This window comes from Phascolarctos cinereus, unplaced genomic scaffold (genome assembly GCF_003287225.1).
Source record: "Phascolarctos cinereus isolate Bilbo 61053 unplaced genomic scaffold, phaCin_HiC Scaffold_3;HRSCAF=262, whole genome shotgun sequence".
NCBI classification, from domain to species: domain Eukaryota; kingdom Metazoa; phylum Chordata; class Mammalia; order Diprotodontia; family Phascolarctidae; genus Phascolarctos; species Phascolarctos cinereus.
Genome location: NW_027555736.1, coordinates 30,289,941 through 30,305,146, shown reverse-complemented (window position 1 = coordinate 30,305,146; position 15,206 = coordinate 30,289,941). Strand labels below are relative to the sequence as shown.

Here is a 15,206-nt window from a genome sequence, read left to right as displayed (position 1 = left end):
CAAAAATTAACTGAAAGCATTTTTTCAGCTAGTTAAAAAGTTACTTTCAGTTGAATTTGTTAACATTAGTTACCTAGAAGCATATATAAATCTCTAAAAATTAATTTCTGTAATTTGGATGCTCATTTTTAAAGCTAAAGAAGGCAATCTAAAGAAGTAGACAGTGGAACAGCCTCAAATTCAGGGAATTTCTAAGATCAAACCCCCTCTGATACATAAGATACTGGTTGTGTGACCCTTTACAACACGGGGCTACTTCTCCCCCATTCTCAATTCTTTAAGGCTAGTTGTTACTAAATGATTGCCTATTTGTACTAATAAAGGGAATTTTCTTGCTGGAATTTCCCTATATCAAAGAAATTACAGGTCCAGATCAAAAATGCATATATACATACACATATACATACATACATACATATATACATATATACATACATACAAATTTTGCAAGCTTAGTACAAAAGTCACAGGCTCTCTTTCCAAACATATGACCTGACAATAGGCATAAGATACTATTAAAAATGAATAAATGTTCAAGAGTTTATTTAAGAACTTGCAATGGTATAGAAACTGGGATGTGGACCTCTCTCCACTCTATGTCAGGTTTAGTTCATTTGATGCCACATTTTAAATATAAAAGGCCAAGGTATCTTATTTATACAACAGCCCTTTATAAAGCAATTTTTTAAAAAGTGACTCAAATGTGTACTTAATTCTTTTTTTTTACATAAAAAAGGATTTAGTGTTTACAAGAAGTTTAAAAATGAAAACAGAGGTAGTCTTTGGTAAGCTCTAATAGCAGAAGTTACTATCTTCTTCCTTCTGAATAACCCTGTTTGGAGCAAATCTAAATCCTAAAGATTTGCCATCATCTTATCAAAACAAAATTGACAAACCAAAAACCGAAATCACAAACATTAGTTGTGCCTCACAAGCCACCCCCTTCTAACACCAATTACAACCTGGAAATGGTCAAGGGTCAAGTCAATCTAAGTTTATTAAAAAGCTTTCAGATACGTTAACAGCTTTTTTTCTTTTTTTAAAGGAATGTTTGTTAATTTCTGGCTCTTTGAAATGTAACAATGGTGCTAAAGGTCACATAAGGTTACATTATAACCAAAGTTTATAGCCAGCTGGCATACCTAGGAAGCCTGTCTAGGATATCCAAAACAAAGCTATCCCAAGAAATGCAAGGAACAACTTCAGCAACTGTTGTCTGTCATTTAATCACAATATAATAACATTAACTATAGGATTAGGAAAAAAAAAAGGCAAGTAGCTTCATTGTTTCAGGCTTGCCAATAACTTAGGTTAAACTAATAAAAAATATTCCTTTTCCATTTCAACCTCAGAGCTGTCTACAGCTCAATCCCCCTATTAAGAACAACAGTCACAAAGTACATGGAGAATAGCACAATATTCATTTAGTATGGCATATTACTGAAGAGTGAAACATGGTGACTCCCTGGATCCTCTTCTTTCAGCATCTCCATCAGTGAAGGGAACTTTGATGATTATTATTCATACAGAATCTAGCAGAAAGATCAAGAGGCAAATTTATTTCTTTGCTAGATCTTTATCTGTAAGATTTCTGAAGGGTTACCCAAGGGTTTTGTTTCAGTTTTTTTTGACAGGTGTAGGATCGTTATCCTGAAATTACATTTTTACATCAGACCTGTGCTTTCTAAGCCAGATCTGTCTGGGAAGAGGAAAAAAGTTGTATCTCTAAGCATGAAGAAGCAACATGCCTTAACTATATCCATATCCTTGTCTTGGTATTTTTCCTTTGTAAAACAAAATAATGCAGAATAGCAGTGAGTGGGAAAGGGCTTAAAAATTTACCTACAACAACCCCCTCATTTTACAGATGAAGAAACTAAGGCCCAGTGCTCAAGTGCCTTGCCTGCCTATGCCGACAATAACAGATTATCTATACAGTAAGAATCCAACTTTCCTAATTCTTGGTCCAATACTATTTTGACTACCATGCTTACTTGTAAATAACATGAGAGAGGGACTGATGGAAATAAATTTCTCAACCCTAACCCACTGGAGTAAAGTCATTCAAACTATAGAAGCATTTTCCATGAAAAAAGAAAGTGTCAACTGCAAAGGCAAGGGGCCCAAATTCACAATATAGACTAGATACTTTGCAAAAAGCACGTTTCAAAGCCTATTAATACAAAACAAATATCCATCATAAATACCCAGATGCAAAAGCACTCACCTCTATTCCAGTCAAGCTTCAATGAAACACACTCACTGAACTCATAACAATCTACATAAAAATGACAGGACTGACTTTCAGGTAGGAGGACGTGAAAGTGAAGTTATTTTTCTAATTGTGGCAGTGATGAGTTCAAGAGTCCTCCACACCCTCTCATCCAACCTCCCCTTGTAGTTACTAGACTGCTTTTGACAGATGACAACTGGGAACATTGGGAAGGGTCTCATAATGGGATTTTTTCCCTCAGTGAGCCAACCAAGCTTTTTCATTTCTTGCTATCTGCAATGTTTAAATTTCTTGTCTTGTCAGAACGTCAGATTACGGTTTTGTTTGTTTTTAAAAGAGGGGCGAGAATAGAGGAGGTTCCAACATAGATCTTAATATTATGATGTCAGCTCGATGTACACTTCTGACAAACAATCAGATGCTGCCCAGGCCCTCAAGTCAAAACTGGACCAGACAGGACAAGTTTCTGATCATGCCTCCAACTTAAAGGCATCCATAAAAGAATACTTAGGTGAGGCTCTTTCTTACACATCCAACTATCTTCTGAGAAACAAGAGGGTGTGTGTGTGTGTGTATGAGAGGGTGTGTGCAAGAACAGGGTCTTTCCCTCAGAGATGAGGAGATCTAAAGATCATCCTTGCATGAAAGGAACACTTCAAAAAGCTAAGAGATGCTCTTCAGCATGGTGCCCCTAAGCAAAGGCAGGCAATTACAAAATGTGAGATACATTAGACCACAAGCAGGGTATTCTCTCACCCTTGATCCTGAGGGTAGCAGCAAGGAAGATTCCCCACCCCCACCTGAAGCCCAAGCCCTAGAAACTCTAATTTAAAAGATGTTCCTCAAATTACAGACACAATTTCCTTAAATTTATACAATATACAGTACATGTGCAAGAACTAAATTACGTACATTTGGACAAAGTAAAAGACGTGAGGGGGAAAAACACCCTTAACTCAAATGGAAAGAAGAGATTTTTAAATGCCAATAGCATCACCAACTTCCTCAACTCCTTTTAGGAAATTTCAATACATTCATCTAACAGACACTAATTATTCAGCTGAAAAATCAAGGCACCAGAATCAAATATGGCTTGTTGTGGCAGACCCCATATGACTGCTTACTAAAACCAAGGGCTAGGAAGAAGCACTTTGCCCAAAGCCCTTTACACAGCTGCAAGGCTGCACAATCAAAACACAATGAAAACACATTGTTTATTATGGAGACTCTCTTCAGCAGACAAGATGCTTGAAAGCCTAATGAAATCAACATAAAAATGAACTCTCTTCCAAAAGAGTATAAACTAGCTTAACAGAGTCAACAGAATAAGCTTCATTTGTAGAAGGGCCAATGTAATTTATGTTATCTTTTTTTCTATATTTCTTGTATTTTTAAAGAAGAATGTAGCAACTTGTTTAGAGCAGAGGGAAAAAAGTTCTCAACTTCTGCCCTTATGAAATGAAGAGATGGGTATATTCAGTATAGAAAGGGTAAAGAAAGATTAAACATGCAAGTGGTGTTTTTAATGACAGATCTACCCTACTTAATGGGGGGAAGGGAGAATGTGAAGGTCTAAATCTGCTTTAAGAACTGTCATACTCTACTTAGCCAGACCAAGAGAGAATTTATTCAGGAGTAATTCTATTCATTAAAAAAAAAGTCATTTTATGATATCTAACCACATTGTGTGTATATATACATGTGTTTATACATACATATGCATATATAAATATTATATGGAGAGAGAGAGAGCCTGAATAGATTATCAACCAAACTATTTACTGAACACTAACCACATGCCCAGCAATGCAGTTAACTACTATAAGATGATAACATAAAACTGACCTAGCACAAATCCTCTCCTGGCCTAGGCAAATAGGGTAGTGGTGATTTTCAAAGCAAGTTTAAACCTTCCATTCTCTCCCCCATTAAGTTTGTTCATTTTATCATTAATGACTTGTGTGTCTAATCTTTCTTTCCGTTATATCAATCTGTTTAATAACCAATAGTCTCTCCCTCTCCTCTCTGTGTCATATTTATGTCTATATCCCTATGTTGATATAGAAGGATGAGGAGAAGAGAACAAGGGAGGGAGGGGAGGGAAGGAAGAGAGGGAAAGGAAAGAAGTAATTTTTTTTGGTCATTAAACAGACTGACCATCTGAATTACAGTCTACATCCCACAGGACCACAAACAGCTAAGCAGAAGGCCCAGACCTCAGTAGGATGAGTCAGTGGTCTGATTATTTGGTCAGAGATGGAAATAGTGAGCACAGGATCACTACTCCTGATGCTTTAAGAGTCTTGGGAATAGGAATAAAATTAAGCAGAATTAGGTGATGATTTTTTAAAAATAATCTTATAAAGTTGATTGAATATACTTTCTAGCACTACATGCCTATAAGGCCCCAAAGTGGGGAAATTAGAAAGATAGATAGAATTCAAAGTTGGGGTTTTTCCTTGAATCAGACCTACTTGCAAGCCACCCTCAAAAAGTAATAATCCCCTTCTTGAATATTTTGTTCATAAAACAAAAAAAAGATTGAATTCTATTTTTGCAACAGTCACAATGTCTTGTTCAACCTGTCAATTTTTTATTTCAGTTCTTCTAAAATGTTATCCAGTTGGTGAAACATTGTAACCATTTTACTTATGAAACAATTAGAAGTATACAGTTTTGTCTTTAAACTAGTAGTTTTGTTATGGCATAGTCTCTATAATTACTTAGGATGTTTGCTCAGCCTGTTCATATTTATAACAATATGCCAATTCTCAGGCTGCAGTAATTTGTAGACTTCAAAAATAGCACAATTATGCTTATACTGAATCTAGCTTATAAGAATATAGCCATGAATCTACTTTTAATAATGGCTTGTAAAACCTGCGATTTATAGTAACCCTTTCAAACCCCATATACAATTAATTAAGCTGCTATTAAACAGGCAATAACCTCTTTACTGAAAATATTTAAGCAATCTACACAATCCCACAGTTCCATGAATAATTATCAAAATTATGAGAAGAATCACGAATAAGCCAATATACTTTTGCTACAAATCAAATAGTTAATAAGGTGAATTGAAAGATGTAAAGGAACTATTTTCTAGGAAAATCACAATGTCTTTATTATAAAACTTTAAATTATGCCTCATATGACATTTAATTCAGAAAGCAATATCATTGCTGTCTACTTTAAACAACTCCCGGAAAGCTGAAATCCTCATTGATAGAACCGAACACAAATACCAAAATTCACGGTGGCCAAAAAAATGAATTTCCTTAGTCGTGCTGGTAAATAAACTTTCCATTACATAGCCTGGTGCACCACTGGAAATAAAGGACGCAAACGTGTGCCTCGGGCAGTACCACAACAAGAAAATGTACTTCAGGGTTTTAAAAATGCATTTAGCAAATTAAAAAAAATCAGATTTATTGCTTGCAGTTAGCGCCAAATTTATCCCCAATGACAAGAAAAATACTATATAAAGGTGGAAAAACAATTATGGTAAAATCAATAACCGGTTACCTTTAAAACTTTGGGCTTCTTTTCCCTCTGAGGTCTCTTGTTTTCCTTTATAACCTAAAAAAATCAAATTGCATAATGAGCCTCATTTAGAGAGAGGAAGAAAAAAGTGCCCCCTTCCAGTTAATGACAAATGCCCAGCAAAACTCTTTGTATTGCTTCAAGCCGCAAACATGTTTGATGGGCGGAACTTAAAAAAAACAACCGTGGTGCAAATGTTCCACTTGCAGAGTCTTCCCCCAGACGCCGCCGGGCAGCCCACCTTCCCCCTCCCCTCTAACCCCCCCCCCCCCGCTCCGAGTGGGTCCTTCTCCCCAGCCCAGCCCAGCCCACGAGGGAGCCATCTTGCCTGCTCCTGCTCCTGCAACCGCCGCCGCCTCCACCGCGGGGCCGTCCAGCCGAGCGCTCGGTGGGCTCGGGCTCATGGTGCCCCGAGGCAGCCCCGGCCGGCCGGCCCCGCGGACAGCGACAGCGCGCTCGGCATGCCTCCCGTAGAAACAGCCCCAGAAGAGGCGGTGCAGTGCAGCCAATGGCAGCGCCGCGCCGCGCCCGGGCAGCCGGGCGGCGGACGCTCTCCAGGACGGGCTCGGCTCGGCTCGGCTCGCCTCTGCCCGGCCCCGTCCCGGCAGCCGCCGCCGAGCCCGGCCCAGACAAAGGACCGCCTGTACAGGCTTGACTCTTCCCCACCTCGGCGGGACCCAGGCGGCCCCAAGCTGCGGCATGGAGTGGGCGGCACAGGATCTGGGCTGCGCCGCCGCCGCCAACCGAGGCCCCCGCATACACAATGCACCGCGAGCCCCCTACCCCGCCCCGCCGCGCCGCGCGCCCCGCGGGGCTGGCCGCCGGGCCGGGCAACCCCCGGGCGGCGGCCACCGGCGGATCCCCCGGGGGGCCTGGGGCCAGGTCTGCGGCCCCTGGAGGGTGCGGGCTGGTGTCACCCCGGTTAAAGGCTGGGGCGGGGGGAGGGGGCGCTGAGACCTGAGGGTGGCCCGGGCTCGGCGAGGTACGGTGCAGTTTGACTTTATAAGGCGAGGCTCCATATTAGCTCTATTTAAAGGAGGAGGGAGGTTATTTGAGGACAAGCTTGCTCGCCTCGCCTCGGCTCAGCCCCGCTCACTCAGCTGTCGTGGGGCTTCCGGGCTCCTTCCTCCGCTAACCACACCTTTGCAGCAGCAGGAGCAGGGCCCCTCACACTAACGCACACCGAGCCTTTTGATTTTTGTCAATAAACGTCTACGGGTGAGTGAGAGCAGATTAAAATGATAATGGCAGCAATGACATAGAGAGGGAAGGGAAGCTTCCTACAACGCACTTCCTTCCTACCCGGGCGGAAGGACCGAGGGAAAACCCTTCCTTCAGTCTCTGCAGGCACTTGGGCTGACCTTTTCTTTTCAAAAGCAACCCCCCCATCTCTCTGCGCCCCCCCCCCCCACCCCGGTCCTTTCCACTACCACCCCTCTCCCCCAAGCCTTAGGCTCAGAAGCCGTGCTTCCGTACAAAAGCCAGATCTTTGGCTTCTTCCCATCAAAAGCCTCCTCCGATCCGGGCAGGGGTCCCTGAACACTTATTCCCACTGCGGAGCAGCGAAGCTGGTCCGCCACATAGCAGCTGCCACTGCTTGCAGGTGCCACCCCCTGCCTTGGAAGAATACAGCCCACCTAGGTGGGCGGCCAAGTCCCCAGCGTTTAATGAGAGCCTTCCCACCGCAGTTTTCTGACCGCTGAAGGGACCCCCTACTTTGCTTCCCATACTTGTCCCTCACATTCCCCACCTTGGGCCCCACACACCTCCCCCGTCTCCTTCTGGCCGAAGGAAGAGACCCACTGGTATGCTGGACAGACTGCCCACACCAACAGCCGTATAGATAACGCATCCGAAGAGGGTTAGTCCCGGCAGCATAGCAAAAGACTTTCCACTTTCGGCCCCTACCTTATCTGAGCCCACCAGGCTGTCAGGATTTTGATTACAAGCCCCACCTTGAACTTGGAGTCAGAAGGTGATTTCAAATCCTGTCTCTGCTACTTCTTACCTGTGTAACCTTGAGCTTGTCACTACCCCTCACTGGGCTTCACTCTAAACGAGTGGGTTGGACTAAATAATCTCAAAGGTCCCTTCCCCTGCTCTATCAAGTTACAAATCATTTTCTTAGTCAAAATTCTAAGTAGGGCATACTGACCAATCTGCTAGCCAGCCTCCTACCCTATCTGTACCACTACCTCATTTAAACTCCCAATCACTACCCCACCCCACACATCCAAAAATAAATCGTTCAAGAAAAGCCATCTTTGACAATGAGGATGGGGGATTGAGGTCTCCTGCCTCACTAAAATGCACGTAATGAAACTGACAAATTCTAAGACCGATTCAAATCCTGACAACCTAAGCTGGAAATATCTTTAAGGCGGACTGAAGCTTTTCTTTCTGGAATGGGACAATAAAAAAAATCTGACATAGATGTTTTATTTCTAAGCTACAGAAAAGTTTCTATAAAAATTAAATTTATTTCTAAAACATCCCACAAGTTATTCCTAGGGTGCTGCCATATTAAATAAAACAACAGTGAACACTGAAGTATACTAATTATAGTCATACCTGCACTATTATTCAAATGGTTCTTCACCCCCCCCCCCAAAAGCCAGATCAGGAATCAAAAAGCCAGTTTAAAATAACTCAAAAAAAAAAAAGCTGAAAACATGAGTCCATAATATTTTCACTATTCTGGGCATTTATGATGATGGAAAATAACACTTTAGGTCTGGGTGCACTGTTCTGCAAAATGAGTTAATAAAGCCATTGTTGAATAAATTTATTGTTGCTAGATGGGAGATTTTATAAAAAGTGACCAGGGCAGATATTAAGTCCAAAAGGCCCAGGTGAGTCTTACCGTCAGAGATGTACATGTTTAAACACAGAATAGATTGGTAGTGGCTAATGGCTAGAGCCATTTTGTTCAAAATCTTCTATCTAGTGATTTAAAAGTCTCAGTTCAATGAAAAGGTGACAATTTCACCCTAAAGGTAATTATCAGACCACACTTGTCAAAAAAAATCAGAAAATGTAAAGACCCAGTTCAATTTCTTGACTGGGGGTGAGGCAACTTGGTTCAGTGAACCCACAACTTGTCTAGGAATCCAACCCTGCTAATGGATTTGATTAAGTGATATATCTCTCTGGGCATCAGTCTTGTGATTTGTAAAAGATAAATCATGGTTCCCAGCCTCCATAACACAGAAATATGACAAGATTTAATGACAATAATTCCAGTTTGAGAGGTAAGATTAGGGTTAGCCTGCAGCCTGGGAGAGTGAATACATTGCTACACTTGGACACAGGAAGGCCTGGATTCAGATCTTGTCTCTGTTACTTATTCAGCCAGTCAACAACCCTAAATTTCTAAGATTCTAAGAAGTAGAGAGCCTGGCAGAGGGAGCAAGAGAAGGAGAGCATTAGCGGAAGGAAAATTTAGGGTTTATTCAATTCAACAAACATGTATTATGAACCTACTGGGTTATAGAGCACAAATCTGAAAGATACTCAAATGGATTCTTCCATCCATCAACATGGAATTTTCCCTCCAATTATCAAGATCACAAGCCAGCCACACCTACTCATTCTGTCATTCTTTTTTTGTATAAATTTTTTATTTTACACTTAAATACAAAATTAGAAAAGAAAAAAAACATTGCCAAGTACCCATTCTATGCCACTACAGTCCATGTCCTGCCATCATTTGTCATGGGGTTCCATCCAACACGCTGGAGGCCATCCCTTACCTTCTCCTGACATTGCGTAATGTCCCATCTGCTATGGCTCACTCTCACCCACCTTCTCATCCTATCACACATTTCCCTGATGACACCTTTCATTCCTGTTCCACATGCTTCAGAGCTTGCCCATGAGTGTGTATAACTGGAAAAGTAACAAATGAACAAATGAGGCCCAGAAGTAAACAGGAGAAGTAGTGGGTGGAGAGAAGACTGGGTGGCCTTCAGGAAATTGCAGAAGTTCCTTTAATGACCCCATACTTCTGGAAACAAAGGCCTATCTTTTGAATATTCATATTCTACTAGTGTTGTAGGGCTGCAAGCCCTGAAATAGTACAATCTCCAAAAAATTGAAAATGAATATCAAACAGAGGACAACGGAGAGAGAAGCCTAGGGCAGATTGTTCTCAGGCTGCAACACAGAACCAATGAGGTGCTGGGAATCACAGTCCCAATCTGCAGAGAGCTTTCAGCCTGATACAATCCAAATCCTGAACTGTGTCTTAAAGGTGGGGAAGGATGCCAATAGACAAAAATGGGTGTCTGTTCCAATGATAGAAGATGGCACCCACAATGGTATGGAGGCAGGACAGATTAGTATGAAATGAAGGAATAAAGAGAAATCTAATATTTTAGGGCCAGCATGTGTGAGGATCAAACCAAGAGCATGATTTTTATACCAAGGGTAATCCTTGCCCTAAGGATTTCAAACACCAAACTTTTGGCAGCCATAAACTTTGAAATATAACATTCTTTGAAAATTAGATCTAAAGCTAAGCTCAAACTCTCAAAACATAGGTACAATTTAATTCTGATGTCAAATATCAGGAAAGAAGAGTTTCCTTCATTACATATGAGATGTAATAAAAACCTTCCCAAAAATCTCACAACAGAAGACCTCAGTGGAAACAAGGAACAAACTAACACATATGACCATAAATGGGCATGTTTTGTGGTGCTGTATTTGTGGACAGTAGGTTTGTACCACCTTTCAAGTATAAGTGGAGCTTTGTCTAGGTGCCTGTACATTTTAGTCCAATTTCTCTTTTCTCCTGTCTTTTTGTTTCTCTCTCTAGTCAACTCCTCCCCTAGGACCTCTCTCTGGCAGTCTCCATTCCCTCCACCCTTTCCCCAAGGGCCAGTTGGATTCCAGATGTTATGTGTTCTGTTCCATGTCTTCCTGTCTATATGGCTGACAAGCACAGTTACCCCTTCAGGACTTCTGCACATGGCTGAGGAAAGACAGGAGGTATAGGGAAGAGCAGGTAGATCTGCTATGTGGAACAGTAAGGAGAGCTACAGAGAGGAATTAAACACACAGGTTCAAATCCTGGCTGTGTTACTTTTACTTGTATGACCTCAAACAAATCATTTAACCCTCTCTAAACCTCAATTCCTTGTAATAATAATAGCTAGCATTTATATAATGCTTTAAAGTTGGCAAGGCATTTTGTAAATATTGTCTTTTCTTCCCCTCACAACGTCACTGTTTAGAAATTATGCTCAGCAGGATGATTTCAGAAAAACCTGGAAAGACTTATATGAACTGATACAAAGTGAAGTGAGCAATACCAGGGGAACATTGTACACAGTAACAGCAATATTGTACAGCGATCAACTATGGAACACTTAGCTATTCTGATCAAGACAATGATCCAAGACAATTCTAAAGGACCCACCATAAAATATGCTACCCACCTCCAGAAAGAGAACTGATGAACGCTGAGTGTAGATTGAAGTATACTTTTTAAAAAAGAAAAGTAATTATGCTCTGACTTTTAACCCATTCTGACCCTAAAAAATGCCAGAATCCTTTTCTCTATAAAATGAAGGGACCTCTTTAGGTAACATCTAAATCTTATGATTCTTTCAGTCTATGAACCTGTGATTCTATAGCCACACAGACTGTTGGCAAGTGACACTTGTTTCTGAGGACCTTTTCTTTGCAAGTTAATGTTCAGGACATAACTGATGCAACAGCTGCCTCAAACAAGTGGATAGAGCTAGTTCTTCACAGAATCCTTAATTTTAAGTCTAACATCCTTGACAATGCTAAACACTTTCCTCAACATTCTTTGACACTGCTTTGGGTTTGCAAATGGCAAATCTCCTGTTTCTTGTTATCAGAGATAATAGGTTAATCAATTTCAAAGAACTGGGACTGGATTTCAAAAGGAAAACATCCCACAAAAGGAAATCCCTTCTCCTCCATCCCTTTCAGGGTTGGCAGACCTCCTGTCTGATGACAGGACTTTATGCATCTTTAGCACCCTTGACTAAATGAATATTTCTGTTACCAGGTAAAGAGGCAACAATGACGGTAATCATCAATACTACAGTAGGTGCCTAGGATCATGACTGCTAACTAAAACAAACAAAAAAGAACACAAGAACCTATCATTTAAAACCATTCTTTCTTTGGTGTTTTTTCCAAATCTGGGTCTTCATGATTAATATTTAATATATTTATATTCTCTAGTAACTTCAAAATTAAAGTTGAGGAAGAGCTTATATCTTATGGCTGATTGATATCGATATGTACCATCAATGTGCCTACCTTAAGTTTAGACAATCTAAACAGTGAATCAGCTTTTTAATAATAGCTCACGACACACATGCACATGCACACGCACACACACACACACACACACACACACACACACACACATCCCTCGGGGGATCTCTCTATTACACTATGCTGATTCAAATAAGGTGTTGGTGTTGTTCACTCATGTCTGACTCTTCTTGACCCCATTTGGGATTTTCTTGGCAAAGATCCCGGAGAAGTTTGTCATTTCCTTCTCCAACTCATTTTGCAGATGAGGAAATGGAGGTAAACAGGGTTAAGTGACTTGTCCAGGTCACATAGCTAGTAAGTGTCTAAGGCTGTATTTTAACTCAGATAGCTATTACTGACTCCAGGCCCAGCACTATCCACTGCACCACCTAGCTGCCTTCCTAATAAGTACAGTAATACATATATCTGTCCTCTCTATACCATTTCTATTGCAACCAACCCATTAATCCTTGCTTGGACTACGAGCAATTGTCTCCTAACGGATCTCCAGATCTCCCATTTTATCCAAACACAATAAAGGGAGACTGGTCTTCTGAGCACAAAGATGCAATCATATCATGCTAAATACTTACAAATCTTCAGTGGCTCAAAGTGTCAGCTGATTAAGGACCAAACTGAGGAGTCTTATCTCATGGATTCATCTTCATCTTCATATATTCAATGCTCTACCCAAACTGGATTATTTATCTTTCCTATCAACAAATTCCACACCTCCCTTCTGTGCCTCAGTGCAAAGGTTTCAGGTTGAGGGTGGAGGAGGGAAGGGAGGGGAGGCTTCTTTTTCTGCTGTGTTTCTTCAGCCTCCTTCAAGGTCTGGATCAAATGTTCTATTTCAGGAAACTTTTCCTGAACCCTTTCCCTGGAAATCACTTCTCATTCATTAAATCCGAACATGCGCTCCTCTCATAATAACAACATATTTCCAGACACTTCAAGTTTCATCACTCTACATACAAATTTTTATTTGATCCTCAAGGCAGGTATATTCTACAGGTATTATTGTTCCCATTTGACACAAAAAGAAACCGAGGCTCAAAGAGGTTAAGCAACTTGCCCAGGGTCACATAGCTAATGAATATTGAAGAGGAGATTGGAACTCAATTCTCTCCTTATTCTAAATTCAAGTAACTTTCAAAAAACTTTTATTGATGCCTTTTGGTTTTAAACCATATTAATTTCTTAATGTATCTTCTCTCCCTTATCAAGTGAGCCTACCTTATAAACAGAATGGGGTAATAAGATATCAGCCAACCAAACCATCAGCTGTGTCTGGTATCATATAAAATATCCCTTGGTCTTGGTCTCCTACCTTTTTAAAAAAAGAAAGGAAAACACATATTCTCACTTCTTCTCCAAAGCCAAGATTGGTCATTATAACTATACAACATTCATTTTCATTCTTTTTTTTTTTGGTTCGGTGAGTAAGAGGGTTGGACTCAGGAAGATCTGAACTTCAACCCTGCTTCAGAGGCTTGCTAGCTATATGACCGTAGGCAAACCACTGAATCCTTCACAGCCTCAGTTTCCTCATCTGTAAAAAGGAGATAATAACAGCACCAACCTCATAGAGTTGTTGTGAGGATCAAATAAGGTAACATGTATAGCATGTTGAAAACTTTAAGACACTGTATAAATGCTAACCATTATTATTGTTAGTGGTGGTGTAGTTTTTTGGCAAGGCAATTGGGGTTAAATTACTTGCCCAAGGTCACACAGCTAGTAAGCATCAGGTGTCTGAGGGTAGATTTGAATTCAGGTCCTCTTGACTCCAGGGCTGGTGCTTTATCCACTGTGCTACCTACGTGCCCTAGTGGCGTAGTTTTTAATATATATTCTTATACTGTTTCTTGTTGTTTTTCAGTCATTTCAGTTGTGTCTGACTCTTTGTGACTCCATTTGGGGTTTTCTTGGCGGAGATACTCCCTGAGGCAAGGGCTATATTTTTTGCCTTCCTTTGTATCTCCAGCTCTTAGCACAATATGTGGCACATAGGAGACAGTTCATAAATGCTTGCTGACTAGCTGATAACAATAAACACACATAAAATACCTTATACTTTACAAAATACTTTCATAATAATAATCTTGTAAGATATGCATGTAGTATCCCCATTTCACAAACAAAGCAACTGAGGTTAAAAGGGCTTACTTGCTAAGGTCACACTAAGCACCAGGGATAAGACTCAAATACAGCTCTTCTGCCTCCAAACCTGGTGATCTCACTATCTTTTAAAATACTAGCAAACATTTCTAATGCACATGTTACATAATTTCTCTGATACTCCCTCTTTTTTGAAAATGTTTTTTTCCCCTGAATTAAATAAACACCAACGAAGAGGACATTTCCATATCCAAAACAGAACAGAAAAACATTTCTATGTGGAACCACAAATCTCTATTAAATACAGCTTACTTCTTTTTAGATGTATATAATAAACTCAACATGTGATTTTTCAAAGTTTTCACTTGTCTGTTTCCTTCATTCTCCTCCAACCTTCTCTCCTCACTCTGCCGACTTTCTCTCCCATGCCATGGAAACATCTTCACCCCAGAAGTTCACTCTACCCTGGGACTAGTTGTCACACTGGAAAAATCCTCTACCTCCATGGCCTCTCCCTCTGATAGCTGGTTCCTCTTGGAACCTCCATTTGAAGAACAATGTCCAGACTAACCACATCCTTGTTCTTCTCCAGGATATGTTCCTGACTTTCCATTACGTCCCCTAGCCAGATTTCTTCGTGTTCCCCTTACCCCTACCTTTTTAGATTACTTTTATTACATAATACTATGATACAAAGCTGTACAATATAATGTACACTATAATGTAAACCCCTTGAGGAGGGCAAGGATTAACTTTCTGATTGTATTTGCATTCCCAGGATTTGGCAAGGTGGCTGGTACATAGTGCCTGCACTCTGCTGCGTGCTTTCCACACATTATCACCTGTGTGACTCTGGGCACGTCAACCCCAACTGCCTACAAAAATCCGACAAATATTATCTCATTTGATTCTCACAACAACCTTGTCAGGTAGGTGCCATTACTGTTCCCATATTACAGTCCGGGAAACGGAGGCAGATAATGGTTCAGTGAGTTCCTCAGAGTCGTAC

General features: G+C 40.8%; 1 protein-coding gene across 1 annotated transcript in view; it reads right to left on the bottom strand.

Annotated features, from left to right (window-relative positions):
- Window positions 1-15,206, bottom strand: part of TET1 (tet methylcytosine dioxygenase 1) — a 208,981-nt gene that overhangs the window by 133,503 nt on the left and 60,272 nt on the right. The window contains 1 exon segment of the mRNA XM_078150750.1: window positions 5,759-5,812. Within this exon segment, the coding sequence (XP_078006876.1) occupies window positions 5,759-5,812 (54 nt within the window).